Source organism: Haematobia irritans, chromosome 5 (genome assembly GCF_050003625.1).
Source record: "Haematobia irritans isolate KBUSLIRL chromosome 5, ASM5000362v1, whole genome shotgun sequence".
In the NCBI taxonomy this organism is placed as follows: domain Eukaryota; kingdom Metazoa; phylum Arthropoda; class Insecta; order Diptera; family Muscidae; genus Haematobia; species Haematobia irritans.
The window spans coordinates 72,074,560-72,090,449 of NC_134401.1; the positions used below are offsets into that span (position 1 = coordinate 72,074,560).

The 15,890-nt window shown below is 34.4% G+C and overlaps 1 protein-coding gene across 1 annotated transcript in view; it reads left to right on the plus strand.

Annotated features, from left to right (window-relative positions):
- Elk (Eag-like K[+] channel) overlaps positions 1-15,890 on the plus strand; it is a 1,103,641-nt gene that overhangs the window by 143,415 nt on the left and 944,336 nt on the right. Inside the window, exons 3-4 of the mRNA XM_075312997.1 lie at positions 6,542-6,652; positions 6,705-6,824. Coding sequence (XP_075169112.1) covers positions 6,542-6,652; positions 6,705-6,824 — 231 coding nt within the window. The remainder of the gene's footprint in view (positions 1-6,541; positions 6,653-6,704; positions 6,825-15,890) is intronic.

Below are 15,890 nucleotides of genomic sequence, written 5' to 3' on the forward strand. Positions count from 1 at the left end.
CCAACACAAGGCTGTCTTTAGCAACTGAGGCAAACGATCGTTGATCCCTTTTGGAGGATGGCAGCTCATCCGGTGATCGTTCCCTTTTTCCAGCCTCAAGAATTCCTTGAGCCCATTTTAAGGAATCGCTTTGTTTAGCCGACAACGTGCTTGGGTCGACTGATCCTAATTTCTTTAGGATAAACAAAGCATTTCTGCGTTCTTTGAATCTCTTTCGTGAGGGATTACCTCCTTTTGATGCCGTTACCTTGGAAAAGGTCCGACTTGTCAAATTGTCGCCACCTGTCGTCCCGTCTACAGGTCGACTAATTGGGCCTAACTCTTGGTCATTGGCCAAATCTATAACTCCAGTCGATAATCGTCCACTGGGCCCTGAAGTTAGCAACCCAGTGGATGTCTTTGAATTTCTCTGCATGGTGGCCTAATATCCCACCACACTTGAAATTCGTAGTAGGTACTTATTACGATGATTTATCCGCTATTAAAAAACACGTCCGTTCCGTTCGACGGGAGTTGGCATCACTGCCTTTTCTCATTATTGCATAGCTCTCAAGGCCTGGTTATGCATCTAAAAACGTAAGCGTAGCGTGGCGTGTCAGCTGTTTTTATTTCTGATATACGACCATTAGCGTTGCTAGACAGTTTTCCTAGGGGGGGGGGGCTATAGCCCCCTAGCTAAAAATGTATAGACTGAACGCATAGGTTCAATTAATGTTTTATTTCATAAAATTAAATAAAAAATTAGACATCAAAATAACTCGACAATTAATTTATAATAAGGCACCTAAAAGTAGTTCCACACTTTTCCCAGCAAAAAAATTGTGAGTTGTTCTAATGGCACAACTTTAAAAACACTTCCAAAAATGTCCTCAATTATTCTAACTACACAGTAAGTTTTTTTACTTCATTTTTTTCATATTTTAATGTGAAATTTTTAGTTTTCTTTTTTTGAAATAGTTTAAAAAAGTGTAAGAATAAATAAAATGATACAAATTATTCAAATTTTGTCACAAAACTGCTAAATCCATTATAGAAAAATCGATAATTTTGGAAAATATTCGAGGAAAAACGTTTCAAACAAGCGTCAGAATGCATTAAAAATCATAAAAACAATATAAAAATTATTTATTTGGTAAAATATCACCAAATTTTTTAATTCACATTCAAAACACTGAATTCGGATCTCACCTTAAGATGTGAAGCAAATTCATTGCAACAGCTGTTGAAACGGTGGATATTCGTCCTATGACAAGTCCATATTACATTCATTGCTTCTCCACCAATTTTGCACCACTTCCGGACCCAAAAAGAACATGTTCATTTCTTTTTTGTAGCATTATTAAGATATTAATTTATGAATGAATAGTTTTAATATCAATTACTATTTTTATACCCTCCACCATAGGATGGGGGTATATTAACTTTGTCATTCCGTTTGTAACACATCGAAATATTGCTGAAATTCTGAGTCGATCTGAGCATGTCCGTCCGTCCGTCCGTCTGTTGAAATCACGCTAACTTCCGAACGAAACAAGCTATCGACTTGAAACTTGGCACAAGTAGTTGTTATTGATGTAGGTCGGATGGTATTGCAAATGGGCCATATCGGTCCACTTTTACGTATAGCCCCCATACAAATGGACCCCCAAATTTGGCTTGCGAATCCTCTAAGAGAAGCAAATTTCATCCGATCCGGCTGAAATTTGGTACATGGTGTCAGCATATGATCTCTAACAACCATGCAAAAATTGGTCCACATCGATCCATAATTATATATAGCCCCCATATAAACCGATCCCCCGATTTTGTTTGCGGAGCCTCTAAGAGAAGCAAATTTCATCCGATCCGGATGAAATTTGGTACATGGTGTAAGTATATGGTCTCAAACAACTATGCAAAAATTGGTGGAAAAAAAATTTTTCTGGGGGTCTACGCCCCCTCCCCAGAGGCCTTCCTACGCTTATGTATACGACAGCCCATACAAACGATTATCCAACGTTTGCACAACGTAAGCGCGTCGTAAGATTCAGAAAAAACAAAAATTTAGGTGTCGTTGTCGCATCAGCAACGTTTAGCGTGAAAATATATGTCATTAAAAATGTAGCATTGTGTTGTTTTCGGTTAAAATGGACGATGAGAACTTAATATTTTTTCGTGAAATTCATTTTAAATGTAAAAAAAAACTTTACGAAGAAAGTGGAATGTTATTAATGTAAAGATGATGTTACTTGATTTTGTTTAAGAAAGTGAAGGTCTGGTTATGCATCTAAAAAGTAGCGTAGCCGTAACATAACGGCAACGTATGATTTTTTGGCGATTAGCCAACTTGAAAAAAAAACGTACTAACAAACTATTAAGAACTGGCAGATTTTTTTTTACATTTAAAATTAATTTCACGAGTAGTTCATCGTATCTGCTGACAATTTACTCTAAGAACAATATTCGTAGAGGCACATCAGTTTAAGAACAATGAAAACTTTAACTTATAAAACCTTCATGAAATGTTATCAACCCATTTTTGACAAAAATTTATATAAATTTAATGGCATGTGAACTAAAAATATTACATTGAGAAATATTATACACACTATTATTAACTATAGGAATTGCCGGCAAGAAATTGCTATCCGCTTTCAAGTTAATTTTTCGTAAAAAAATATTTTCTCATACAAAAAAATTGTACAGTAAACAGCTATTATTATGTACAAAGTACTTTACATTTCACAAGTAGTTTGATAGTGTGACAAAAGAATTTTTAACTACCTGTTAAGAAACTTTTTAAGGAAATTTCCATCGTATTTTGTAGGCCATAAACTAAACGATTGCAACTTAAAATTTGTAAAATTTCCTTTCGAGTCGTTAATTTTCGTTGAAGATACGAAAAATCTTCTTAAATTTACGAGACTTTTTTTTTGTGTATAGTTTATTCGACTTGAAATTGTATCTTAACTACAAAGCAAAAAAGCGTTCAAAAGTAGATGTTTTTCAACATTTATTTAAAGATGCTTTTTACTTGAAACTAACATAATTTCTACTTGAAATCGAGTCTGAATTTGAAATTTAAGCTGTCGTTAACACGTTTTTAAAGGACTTTAGTACCGCATGACGAAAACGAATATATTAAAAGTATATAAAACTCACATTTAAAAGAAAATTGTGTCTTAAATGAATCCTTATTTCAATTATCCCCTTCTTTGGCTCATATTCATAATAATTTACTAGCAGTTTATCGAAGAAATTTTTAAAGTTTAGTTACGTTAATTGTTATGAATATGGGGGTAAATCTTTAGATCCGGGCATCCTTCTTTTCAGTGTGGAAATCTGTTTCGGACTCAAATTTGTGAAATTGCATTCTAATGGCACAACTTTAAAAACACTTCCAAAAATGTCCTCAATTATTCTAACTACACAGTAAGTTTTTTTTACTTCATTTTTTTCATATTTTAATGTGAAATTTTTAGTTTTCTTTTTTTGAAATAGTTTAAAAAAGTGTAAGAATAAATAAAATGATACAAATTATTCAAATTTTGTCACAAAACTGCTAAATCCATTATAGAAAAATCGATAATTTTGGAAAATATTCGAGGAAAAACGTTTCAAACAAGCGTCAGAATGCATTAAAAATCATAAAAACAATATAAAAATTATTTATTTGGTAAAATATCACCAAATTTTTTAATTCACATTCAAAACACTGAATTCGGATCTCACCTTAAGAAGTGAAGCAAATTCATTGCAACAGCTGTTGAAACGGTGGATATTCGTCCTATGACAAGTCCATATTACATTCATTGCTTCTCCACCAATTTTGCACCACTTCCGGACCCAAAAAGAACATGTTCATTTCTTTTTTGTAGCATTATTAAGATATTAATTTATGAATGAATAGTTTTAATATCAATTACTATTTTTATACCCTCCACCATAGGATGGGGGTATATTAACTTTGTCATTCCGTTTGTAACACATCGAAATATTGCTGAAATTCTGAGTCGATCTGAGCATGTCCGTCCGTCCGTCCGTCTGTTGAAATCACGCTAACTTCCGAACGAAACAAGCTATCGACTTGAAACTTGGCACAAGTAGTTGTTATTGATGTAGGTCGGATGGTATTGCAAATGGGCCATATCGGTCCACTTTTACGTATAGCCCCCATACAAATGGACCCCCAAATTTGGCTTGCGAATCCTCTAAGAGAAGCAAATTTCATCCGATCCGGCTGAAATTTGGTACATGGTGTCAGCATATGATCTCTAACAACCATGCAAAAATTGGTCCACATCGATCCATAATTATATATAGCCCCCATATAAACCGATCCCCCGATTATGTTTGCGGAGCCTCTAAGAGAAGCAAATTTCATCCGATCCGGATGAAATTTGGTACATGGTGTAAGTATATGGTCTCAAACAACTATGCAAAAATTGGTGGAAAAAAAAATTTTCTGGGGGTCTACGCCCCCTCCCCAGAGGCCTTCCTACGCTTATGTATACGACAGCCCATACAAACGATTATCCAACGTTTGCACAACGTAAGCGCGTCGTAAGATTCAGAAAAAACAAAAATTTAGGTGTCGTTGTCGCATCAGCAGCGTTTAGCGTGAAAATATATGTCATTAAAAATGTAGCATTGTGTTGTTTTCGGTTAAAATGGACGATGAGAACTTAATATTTTTTCGTGAAATTCATTTTAAATGTAAAAAAAAACTTTACGAAGAAAGTGGAATGTGATTAATGTAAAGATGATGTTACTTGATTTTGTTTAAGAAAGTGAAGGTCTGGTTATGCATCTAAAAAGTAGCGTAGCCGTAACATAACGGCAACGTATGATTTTTTGGCGATTAGCCAACTTGAAAAAAAAAACGTACTAACAAACTATTAAGAACTGGCAGATTTTTTTTTTACATTTAAAATTAATTTCACGAGTAGTTCATCGCATCTGCTGACAATTTACTCTAAGAACAATATTCGTAGAGGCACATCAGTTTAAGAACAATGAAAACTTTAACTTATAAAACCTTCATGAAATGTTATCAACCCATTTTTGACAAAAATTTATATAAATTTAATGGCATGTGAACTAAAAATATTACATTGAGAAATATTATACACACTATTATTAACTATAGGAATTGCCGGCAAGAAATTGCTATCCGCTTTCAAGTTAATTTTTCGTAAAAAAATATTTTCTCATACAAAAAAATTGTACAGTAAACAGCTATTATTATGTACAAAGTACTTTACATTTCACAAGTAGTTTGATAGTGTGACAAAAGAATTTTTAACTACCTGTTAAGAAACTTTTTAAGGAAATTTCCATCGTATTTTGTAGGCCATAAACTAAACGATTGCAACTTAAAATTTGTAAAATTTCCTTTCGAGTCGTTAATTTTCGTTGAAGATACGAAAAATCTTCTTAAATTTACGAGACATTTTTTTGTGTGTATAGTTTATTCGACTTGAAATTGTATCTTAACTACAAAGCAAAAAAGCGTTCAAAAGTAGATGTTTTTCAACATTTATTTAAAGATGCTTTTTACTTGAAACTAACATAATTTCTACTTGAAATCGAGTCTGAATTTGAAATTTAAGCTGTCGTTAACACGTTTTTAAAGGACTTTAGTACCGCATGACGAAAACGAATATATTAAAAGTATATAAAACTCACATTTAAAAGAAAATTGTGTCTTAAATGAATCCTTATTTCAATTATCCCCTTCTTTGGCTCATATTCATAATAATTTACTAGCAGTTTATCGAAGAAATTTTTAAAGTTTAGTTACGTTAATTGTTATGAATATGGGGGTAAATCTTTAGATCCGGGCATCCTTCTTTTCAGTGTGGAAATCTGTTTCGGACTCAAATTTGTGAAATTGCATATTGCGTTTTCGATTTCCTAGATTTTGCACGTTTCTTCAATTATTTGGTGGAATGCGAAATACAGAATCACTAAATCACTGTGCATATTAGAAATATTGCATATATTAATTAAACAAATTAAACAGAAGTCTGACCACCACACAAACTTTTGCAATTTTTCATCGCCTGTTGATGATAATACACATAAAAACACAAACCGATTTTTTTCTGCTTGTATAGTTTAAAATTCTCTTAAATTTTAGTTCATCTATGGCATTGTATTTTAGATCAATTGTACACCACCAAAAGATATTTACGCCCCTACCAAGTTAAAAAACCTGTATTATTTGGGATAACATTTGGTTTAAATTCTCCTTTAAATGTTGACAAATAAACTATTTATAAATAAATCTTTCTATAATACAGGTAATTCAATTAATTAAAGGAAAAACAAACCGTTATACTATTATGAAAATCTTCATACATTAAAACTAAACTTTCTTTACGCAAGAATACTTTGCATGCATGACAAATCGAATGTTCGAGTTTTGTTTGATAAAAATAACCAAAATACGATTTTTACTCTAAAGTCAATAATTGAAAAGTCGAAAAATCAATTATTGGATTGCACTATAGATCTATCTTTCCTATCCTCAATAATTTCTTCATCCGATATTTTGCAGATTCTAATTTTGTGCTTGGAAATGCACAAGCAAATGGAAACCCTATAGTTTACTGCTCAGATGGATTTGTGGACTTGACAGGGTACTCACGGGCGCAAATCATGCAGAAAGGTAGTGATTAATATAACAGTCATATCACAAGTAATAATAACATTTTTTATAGGTTGTTCATGTCATTTTTTGTATGGTCCAGAAACAAAGGAAGAACACAAGCTTCAAATAGAAAAAAGTTTGACAAATAAAACGGAACTGAAGTTGGAGATAATTTTTTATAAAAAGGATGGTGAGTTCAACAGATTGATTATATCAAAACAGATTGCTCTGCCGAAAGAAAAATATTTTTTAAATAATCTCAGACGGAAATGCTTATGGTAGTTTACGAACAATATTGTGCTGCCAGGAGATATAAAAGTGTGAACTACTATACTACTACTTTATATAATTCAACTGAATTTGCAAAAATTATAAAAGACAACCGAGCTGTACATATGTACCGAATACGGAGGTGGATTTTGTTCACTACACTCCAAAAACAATGAACCCACCACAAGGAAATTTTTGGTTAATTTTATAAGATTTAGATTAATTTTAGTTAAAAACTTCTAAATTTTTAAATAAAGAAAATTTTAAAACCTCTGGGTAATTATCCGAGTAAGGTATTTATACATGTTAATCCAATTTTCTTATATAGTTTTTAAAACCTTCACCACTACTGTGATACGGGGTTTTGTGTTTTGTACACTCCAAAAATAGTGAACCCACCCGAAAAGAAAATTTTGGCTAAGTTTAGAAAATCTAGGTAGATTTTAGAAAATTTTCTATTTTCATAAAATTTATTAATCTTTGTGTCTTAAGGTAAGTACTATGTTCGCTTTTCGAGTTGAAATTTTCGCGATTACTTTATTAAAACAGTTCAATATAAAGCAGATAAATTAACTCAATTGATACGCAGTTAGTTGTTCCTCTAAATTTCGGCAAGACATTATGGGAATATGTTTTCATTTATAATTTTGATTATTTCAGGAAAAGTAATCGCGAAAATAAAGTGATTTTTAGCTCGAAAACCGAACACAGCATTCAATTTAAGTCTGAATCTGACAGAATGCCGACTGAGTCAACAGCCCTGCTTGCGTTGGTATGGGTGTATAGTGTTTCTGTTGTGTTTACCATCCCGCTTGTTCGGCAAGGAACCATTGTCGTTTTTTGCCTATTTATATAGACAACTACCAGTGCGGCTGGTTATTTGAGAGTAGATAAGTAATCTTTGGAATATGAGGAAATCCTGCAGGAAGCTCTTTAACAATGCAAAGTCCACTAGAGCCCCTGAGGATTGGGACGCTTACAAGAAGAATCTGAGAGGATACAAGCGAGAACTGAGAAATGCTTCCAGACTACGGAAGGTTCTAGCATCCACCAACTCCGCTCCAGGTTTCATTAAAACATCGGAGGGCAATTTGACAACGTCCAGTGAGGAGACGTTGGAGGTACTTTTGGACACACACTTCCATGGAAATCAGACGGTTGAACCATGTTCCGGCGGTGTAACAGAGGCTCAGCGATCATTTCCTATCGAGGAAATTGAGTCGGAATCTAGAATAAAATGGGCTTTAAATAGCTTTGGACCATTCAAATCCCCCGGGCCTGATGGAATTACTCCGGCGGAGTTACAGGCAATGGCTGAAAGAATTATCCCCTGGTTGACGGTGATATATAAACGATGTGTAAACTTAGCATATATTCCAGAAAAGTGGAGGGAAACAAAAGTCGTCTTCATACCTAAAGCAGGAAAAGCCTCTCACTCGAGTGCGAAGGATTTGCGACCAATCAGCTTATCCTCATTCCTACTTAAGACCCTGGAGAGGATGATAGACATGTATCTTAGAACTAGCATGGATTCAAGTTTGCTCTCGAAGCGACAGCATGCATACTCGAAGGGCAGGTCTACTGAGACCGCATTGCATGAACTGGTCAGCTTTATTGAAAGCTCACTATCTGTCAAAGAATACACAATCGTGGCGTTTCTAGACATCGAAGGGGCGTTCAATAATGTCCATCCGAGCTCGATATTAAATGGACTGACAACTCTGAATGTTGATCCAGGTATACTTAGGCTGTTAGACGAACTTCTAATAAAGAGACGTATTTCAGCCACACTAGGGCAAGCAAACATACAAAGGTATGTGAACAGAGGCACTCCCCAAGGAGGAGTTCTATCACCTCTTCTTTGGAATGTTGCTATAAACAACCTTCTGGTTTCTCTAGAAAAAGAAAGGATAAAAGTGGTGGCATACGCAGATGATGTGGCGCTAGCAGTCAGGGGAAAATTCCCATCCACAATCAGAGATATTATACAGAGAGCTCTCCGGATGACTGAGAAATGGGCGAAAGATAATGGTCTTGGTGTAAATCCAGCAAAGACAGAAATAGTCATGTACTGCAAAGATCGCAAAACTCCCACGGTTAGGCCCATTTCCTTAGGGGGTACTGAAATTCCCTTTGGTGAGTTGTAATGTTCGAAATTAATATACAAAATCTGACATGCTAATTGAAGTCCCCTATGGTATTTGTTTGCACTCAGACCTCTGTTAAAAAACATCACGAAGAGTCTAAGCAATAGGCTCAATTGCAGAGATTGCAAGTGAGAGTTTTATTGGGAAACATATTTATAACAGAGTTATGTTAGGTAATCATATAACAGAGCCTCCAATTGCATCTCTCCTATAACTATAGGTATAACAGAAATGAACTAGTAATGGGAGGAAGACAAAGGAGCATATCATAATTTTTGTTAATTCTTTTTGCTATTTTTTTTTTTTGGTTCTCGCTGGCATTAATTGAATGATAATAGTGAGTAGGTGAGGGTCATAAATGAGAAACCGACAGACCGTTAGCATTTTTTTTTTGTTTGTTGAGGAGACTGGCTTAGAAATAGAAAACTCATGTCGATCTCTTTTTAAAACTATACTTCGACAAGCAAAGATCTCCAGAAAAAAAGACAATCAGAAATTATTAAGACTTAACTAAAATAATTGTGTCAAAAATTATATTACATAAAATGCCATCGAATAAAATAAGTCGGAATTGACAATAGACAAAGAAATCTTATGAAGTGTATAAACGAACAATTAAATTCCGTGAAATCACTGAAATTTTTAAAACCATCCAACGTGGGATTAAAAACCAAATTCCTGAAAATTCTTTTGCTGGAAATAGAAGTGGAGCTTTGGAATTTGCAACGTGCTACTAATTGTATCCCATTCAATTGTCTATACCGGTTCCCTATTGATCGTCCAGAAAAAAAAACAAAATTTTTTAAAACCAATGCAGCTTTCTACAACCTAAATTCCTGATAGTCTTGAAAACGTTTTAAAAAGAAAAAAATAATAATAATAATAATAATCAAAAAAAAAAAAAACAAATAACCTCAAAATATTGTATTTTGAAATATATTCAAATCAAAGTATTATTTTTTTATTTATATTTATCAAAAGAAAATTCTATCAACATTACTAAATTTTGCTGGAGCTTAATTTTCATAAAAATAAAAAAACAAAAAAAAAGAACAAAACAATAATTTTTCTAATCTTCGGGTTTGATCTACTATACGATATTAACTTTTTACCGAATTACATTATTCCCATTAATTACAGAAAATTAATAACAGCATTCACCGCAATAAGTTTCAGAGGCCTCTACAACTGTTGTGAGTTTTGTTTTTGTACTACATTCATTTGGTGAGTGGTACTCTATGATAGTTATAAGCTATTTGTTAAAACATGGTAAAAAATGAGAAACATATTGGGAATATAGTATGACGTAGAAGAAAAAGAGATACCAATAATACAACAATACAATCAATGTAACATGTTCAAGTTTACATATTACTGTACAGCAAAACAATCAAAACTATGATCTATTTTGTTCTTATTTTGTTATTTAATATTTGCTTTTTATTATGTTATACTTTAATTTTAAATTAAAGATTATTCAACAGTTAATTGAAGTACGTACTAAAATTGATATTGTAAACATGATTCTTTTTACTTAATACATTAAATCTGAAAAAATGAATTGCTAAATTTAGACTTTTCTTCTTATCTGGTGGGTAAAAGCGTTATGGGATCTTCTACAAACATGTAAGTCAAGAAGATATTGGTAGGGTGGGTGAAAGAGGATACCACATGTCACCAAAGAGTATCCGAATCATTAATGCATGAAATTCCCCGTTTCAAAATTAAAATATTATTACTGTCCAATCGCTCATTTAGTTTCCGTATTAATTTGAGGAAAAAGGGACTCATTAAATTAAAGTTGTAACGTTTACTTGTAAGAGGCTAGTCAAGAACCCCCCCATTCACCGTTGTAGCTAGTGATTTATGAGTCCCACTCGACTTAGTGCTCTTACCATAAAAAAGGGTTTATGTTTGATTTCTTTAGAATGGAAATTCTAGAATAAATTTCCCAAACGTTACATAACTTTTGGCGCCCAACGTGGGGCCCTGTGGTCATAAAACTGCATATAATTATTACAAAAATCCAATTTTGGCAACATGATCATAGTTTGGCTCTAAAATGCAAACGTAAAGTTCATATAAATTACTTATGGAATGATAGACATTCGTATCTGTCAGGAATTTCGAAAATATGGCAGAGACAGCTTTTTTTTGACCGCCAGATATATAGATTGTTAGCTATTCCCATAAGATAAACAATTTTCATTTTGAACTAAGGCTACGAAAAGTTTTAGGTTTTGAGCTGAAATATTGGAAATACAAATAATGGCTTCAGCAAATATCTGTCCTACGTAGGTTCGAAATCGAAATATAAACGTTCATGTTCTGAGTTCAAAATGACGTACAATAGCCTGGTTTTGTTTGTCTTTTATGCATTAAGGAAATATACGCAATAACCCTAGTACCGCCAGTAAGAAGAAAAAATTTGAATATATGAAATTTTGTAAAATGAATCCATCAAACGTTGATAATTTAGCAGTTGAAATTGCAAATACCAACCAAACTTGCACCATTTGTTTATTAATCATATGTTTCATAAAGCTTGTATAACCAGTTGGGTTAAAGACCATCACGAATGTCCGGTATGTAGAAAGTTGACAGGTTTGAGAGATCTTAAAGATGTCACCATGGACACAGCCCAGTCACAAAATGTAGTACAAAATCCTTCAAAAAGAGGTAGAAAGAAAAGATATATTCCACGTAGTCGTCGACAGTTAGGACTTTCTCCTTTAAATGACTTTAGGAATCAACCAAACTCGTCAGTTTCTCAAGGAAACACAAATCCCCAAAACCTTAACGACGACAACAATTTGAATATTGGTCAAAACATGGAGCACAATTCGACTAACTATCAGCCCTTACAGAATAGCTCAATGAATCATAATCGATTCTTGCAATCGTCTTTAATTCCTCCAAGAGAACCAAATACCGAGAATTGTTTCAATGTTGATCAAATTAGTCAAATGATAGAGCAGAGTGTAGATCGATTACTAGCAATGAGATTAAACTCTACAAATCGAACTCAACCTGGAAATATGGAAAATCCACCGCCGTCAAATAGGCCTTTTAATTCAAATTTCACCTCAGACATTCCAATTCATTCCATAAGGGTGCACTGTCAATTCTCAGCAGATAAAATCACTAATATTATTCAGAATTGGAATATATTTTTTGATGGGTCAACTAACAGCATACCAGTAAAGGAATTTTTGTATCGAATACGTACATTGACTCATGACTGTCTCAATGGCGATTTTCGAGCTTTATGTAGAAATTTACCAATACTTTTGAAAGGAAAAGCGTCTTCCTGGTATTGGCGTTATAGAAAATCGATTGATAACATTAATTGGAATGATTTTTGTAGAGATTTTTCGCGACAATATCAGGATTGTAGAACGGATTTTGATCTGAAGGATCAAATTAGAAATCGAAGACAACGACCAAATGAAAAATTTGAAGTATTTCTTGACTCGATATTGTCAATGGTAGATTGTTTAGATGAAGGGTTTTCTGAGGACGAATTAATTGAAATTTTAGTCAGAAATTTGCGACCGGAGATCAGGCACGAATTACTGTACGTTCATATAAACTCCGTTAGTCATTTGAGAATGCTTTGTCAGAAAAGAGAAAATTTGTTTTCTGATGAAGTTTTTCGTCGCACACAGAGTAGACCAATCACTCAAAATGCCCCACGGGGAAATATTTATGCCATAGATGCGGTTGAACCGGTCGAAGAAGAATCTCAAATTGATGATGAGCCAAAAATTTCAGCTATTAGATCAAGCACAAATGCTGCTACGGGTAAATGCTGGAACTGCGATGAATTAGGCCATGGGTGGATGGATTGTGTTAGGGACAGAACCATTTTCTGTTATGGATGTGGCACTCCTAATGTTTACAAACCACAGTGTGTTACATGTAAGTCTCGTAACATGGGAAACTCTGCAGTGGGAACATTCAACAACAGCCGAATGTTACCCAAATAACCAAATTAGTGGATAACATTACCGATTTACAGACTAACTCAAAAGAAGTTAGCTCAAATTTAGATACTGAGTTGAATAACATAATTTTTCCCCATTCAACATACCATCAAAGGCTTCAGAATTATAATCGAGTTAGACAGAGAATATTTAATGAACATTTAGAACCTAACGTTGAAAAAAAATCCGAACCGAAAAGGTCCACCGTTCGTTTAAGGAACTTTTATAAAAAAATTCGCCAAACTCAACAAAAGCTTGTTTCTTCAATATTAAATTCCAAGGACAATAGATTTTATGCTGAGGTATCGTTTTTGAATAGGACAGTTCATGGATTATTAGACATGGATTAGATGCGACTATATATTATTCCGTCAATAAAACAAGACCTTATATTAGGCACAGACTTTTGGCGAAAATTTAGACTCGCACCAGGTATAATAGGATCCATAAATATGACAGATGATCCAATTTCGGATGATACCACACAAGGGTGTAACCAAAGTTTTCCGCTCAATGAGTCACAGATTCGAAAACTTGAGGAGATTAAATCATTATTTCCGAGTTTCGAAAATGAGGGTCTGGGTCAAACCCCCTTGGTGACACACCATATCGACGTGGGTCAATCTCAGCCAATTAAGCAGCGTAATTATCCCGTTTCTCCGGCGGTAGAAAAACTAATGTTTGCTGAGATTGATCGGATGTTGAGTTTGGGAGTAATCGAGCCTTCGCAAAGTGCTTGGAGCTCTCCGGTAAGACTAGTCATAAAACCTGGCAAAGTCAGATTATGTCTTGATGCCAGAAAACTAAACAGTGTAACAGTAAAGGATGCGTATCCCATACAGTCCATAGAGAGAATATTTTCCCGAATACCGAAAGCGAATATTATCACTAAATTAGATTTGAAAGATGCCTATTGGCAAGTCCGTCTGTCCGATAATTCCAAACCATTAACAGCCTTTTCCGTCCCTGGCTATCTTGATGATGTCTGTGTTGTGTCCGAAACGTTTGAAGAGCACCTGCTAGTCCTTATGCAATTGGCTCAACAATTTCGTAAAGGTAATCTTACACTAAATATACGAAAATGTAATTGTTGTGTTACCCAAACGAAATATTTGGGTTACATTATTGGAAACGGAGGAATCACGACGGACCCAGAAAAGGTGTCCGCGATTTTGTCCTGGCCAGAACCGAAAAATGTTAAGAAAGTCCGGGGTTTTATGGGACTTGCTGGCTGGTACCGTCGTTTTCTTAAAAATTTTGCGGAACTCACATTTCCCATTACGGAGACTATGTCTTCAAAAAGGAAATTTATATGGACTAAAGAGGCTAATGAGGCGTTTGTGGCGGTAAAGGAACTTTTGACGTCCGCACCCATTTTAGTAAATCCTGATTTTTCAAGAAAATTTTATATTCACTGTGACGCTAGTGATGTGGGAATCGGGGCAGTTTTGACACAGAAAGACGAAAATGGAGACGAACGGCCTATTTCCTTCATGTCCCGGAAACTCAACTCGGCCCAGAGGAACTATAGCGTCACAGAACGCGAATGTCTGGCGGCGTTGGAGGCAATAGAGAAGTTCCGATGTTATGTGAAGCTTCAGGAATTTGAGGTCATCACGGACCATGCGAGTCTAGTATGGCTAATGAGGCAACCGAACCTCAGCGGTCGTCTAGCTCGCTGGGCCCTAAAGATCCAGGGCTACAACTTCACCATAAGCCATAGGAAGGGGAAGGACCATATCGTTCCAGACTCACTTTCTAGGATAGGAGAATGCGTTGAATCTATAGAAATGATAGGCCCCGAGATAGATTTACAATCCCCATATTATTGTTTATTTGGGATAAATATGATTACCCATGGTTCAACGTACACTCTTATCAATAATATTCAGTCTTTAGGTGAACATTCATTCCAATTAAATCAGGACGACCGATTATACTTGATCAGGCAAGATGTAATGACAAATATCCGCAAGGCATATAACGCAAATATGAAACAATATAATCTACGTGCTCGGCAATTATCATTCGAAATTGGTCAACATGTTTATAGACGAAATTTTGTGCAGAGTAGAAAATCTGGAAAGTTCAGTGCTAAATTAGCACCACCATTTGTGAAGGCAAAAGTCAAGGAAAAATGTGGCAATAATATATATTTACTAGAAGATTTAAATGGGAGAATAATAGGCAAGTTCCATGCTAAAGACATCAAGTCTTAGAATATCTAACATTTCCATCTAAGATGTCTGTTAAACAAACACATCTTATCTGGTTTTGTAATGTTCGAAATTAATATACAAAATCTGACATGCTAATTGAAGTCCCCTATGGTATTTGTTTGCACTCAGACCTCTGTTAAAAAACATCACGAAGAGTCTAAGCAATAGGCTCAATTGCAGAGATTGCAAGTGAGAGTTTTATTGGGAAACATATTTATAACAGAGTTATGTTAGGTAATCATATAACAGAGCCTCCAATTGCATCTCTCCTATAACTATAGGTATAACAGAAATGAACTAGTAATGGGAGGAAGACAAAGGAGCATATCATAATTTTTTTTTAATTCTTTTTGTTATTTTTTTTTTTTGGTTCTCGCTGGCATTAATTGAATGATAATAGTGAGTAGGTGAGGGTCATAAATGAGAAACCGACAGACCGTTAGCATTTTTTTTGTTTGTTGAGGAGACTTGCTTAGAAATAGAAAACTCATGTCGATCTCTTTTTAAAACTATACTTCGACAAGCAAAGATCTCCAGAAAAAAAGACAATCAGAAATTATTAAGACTTAACTAAAATAATTGTGTCAAAAATTATATTACATAAAATGCCATCGAATAAAATAAGTCGGAATTG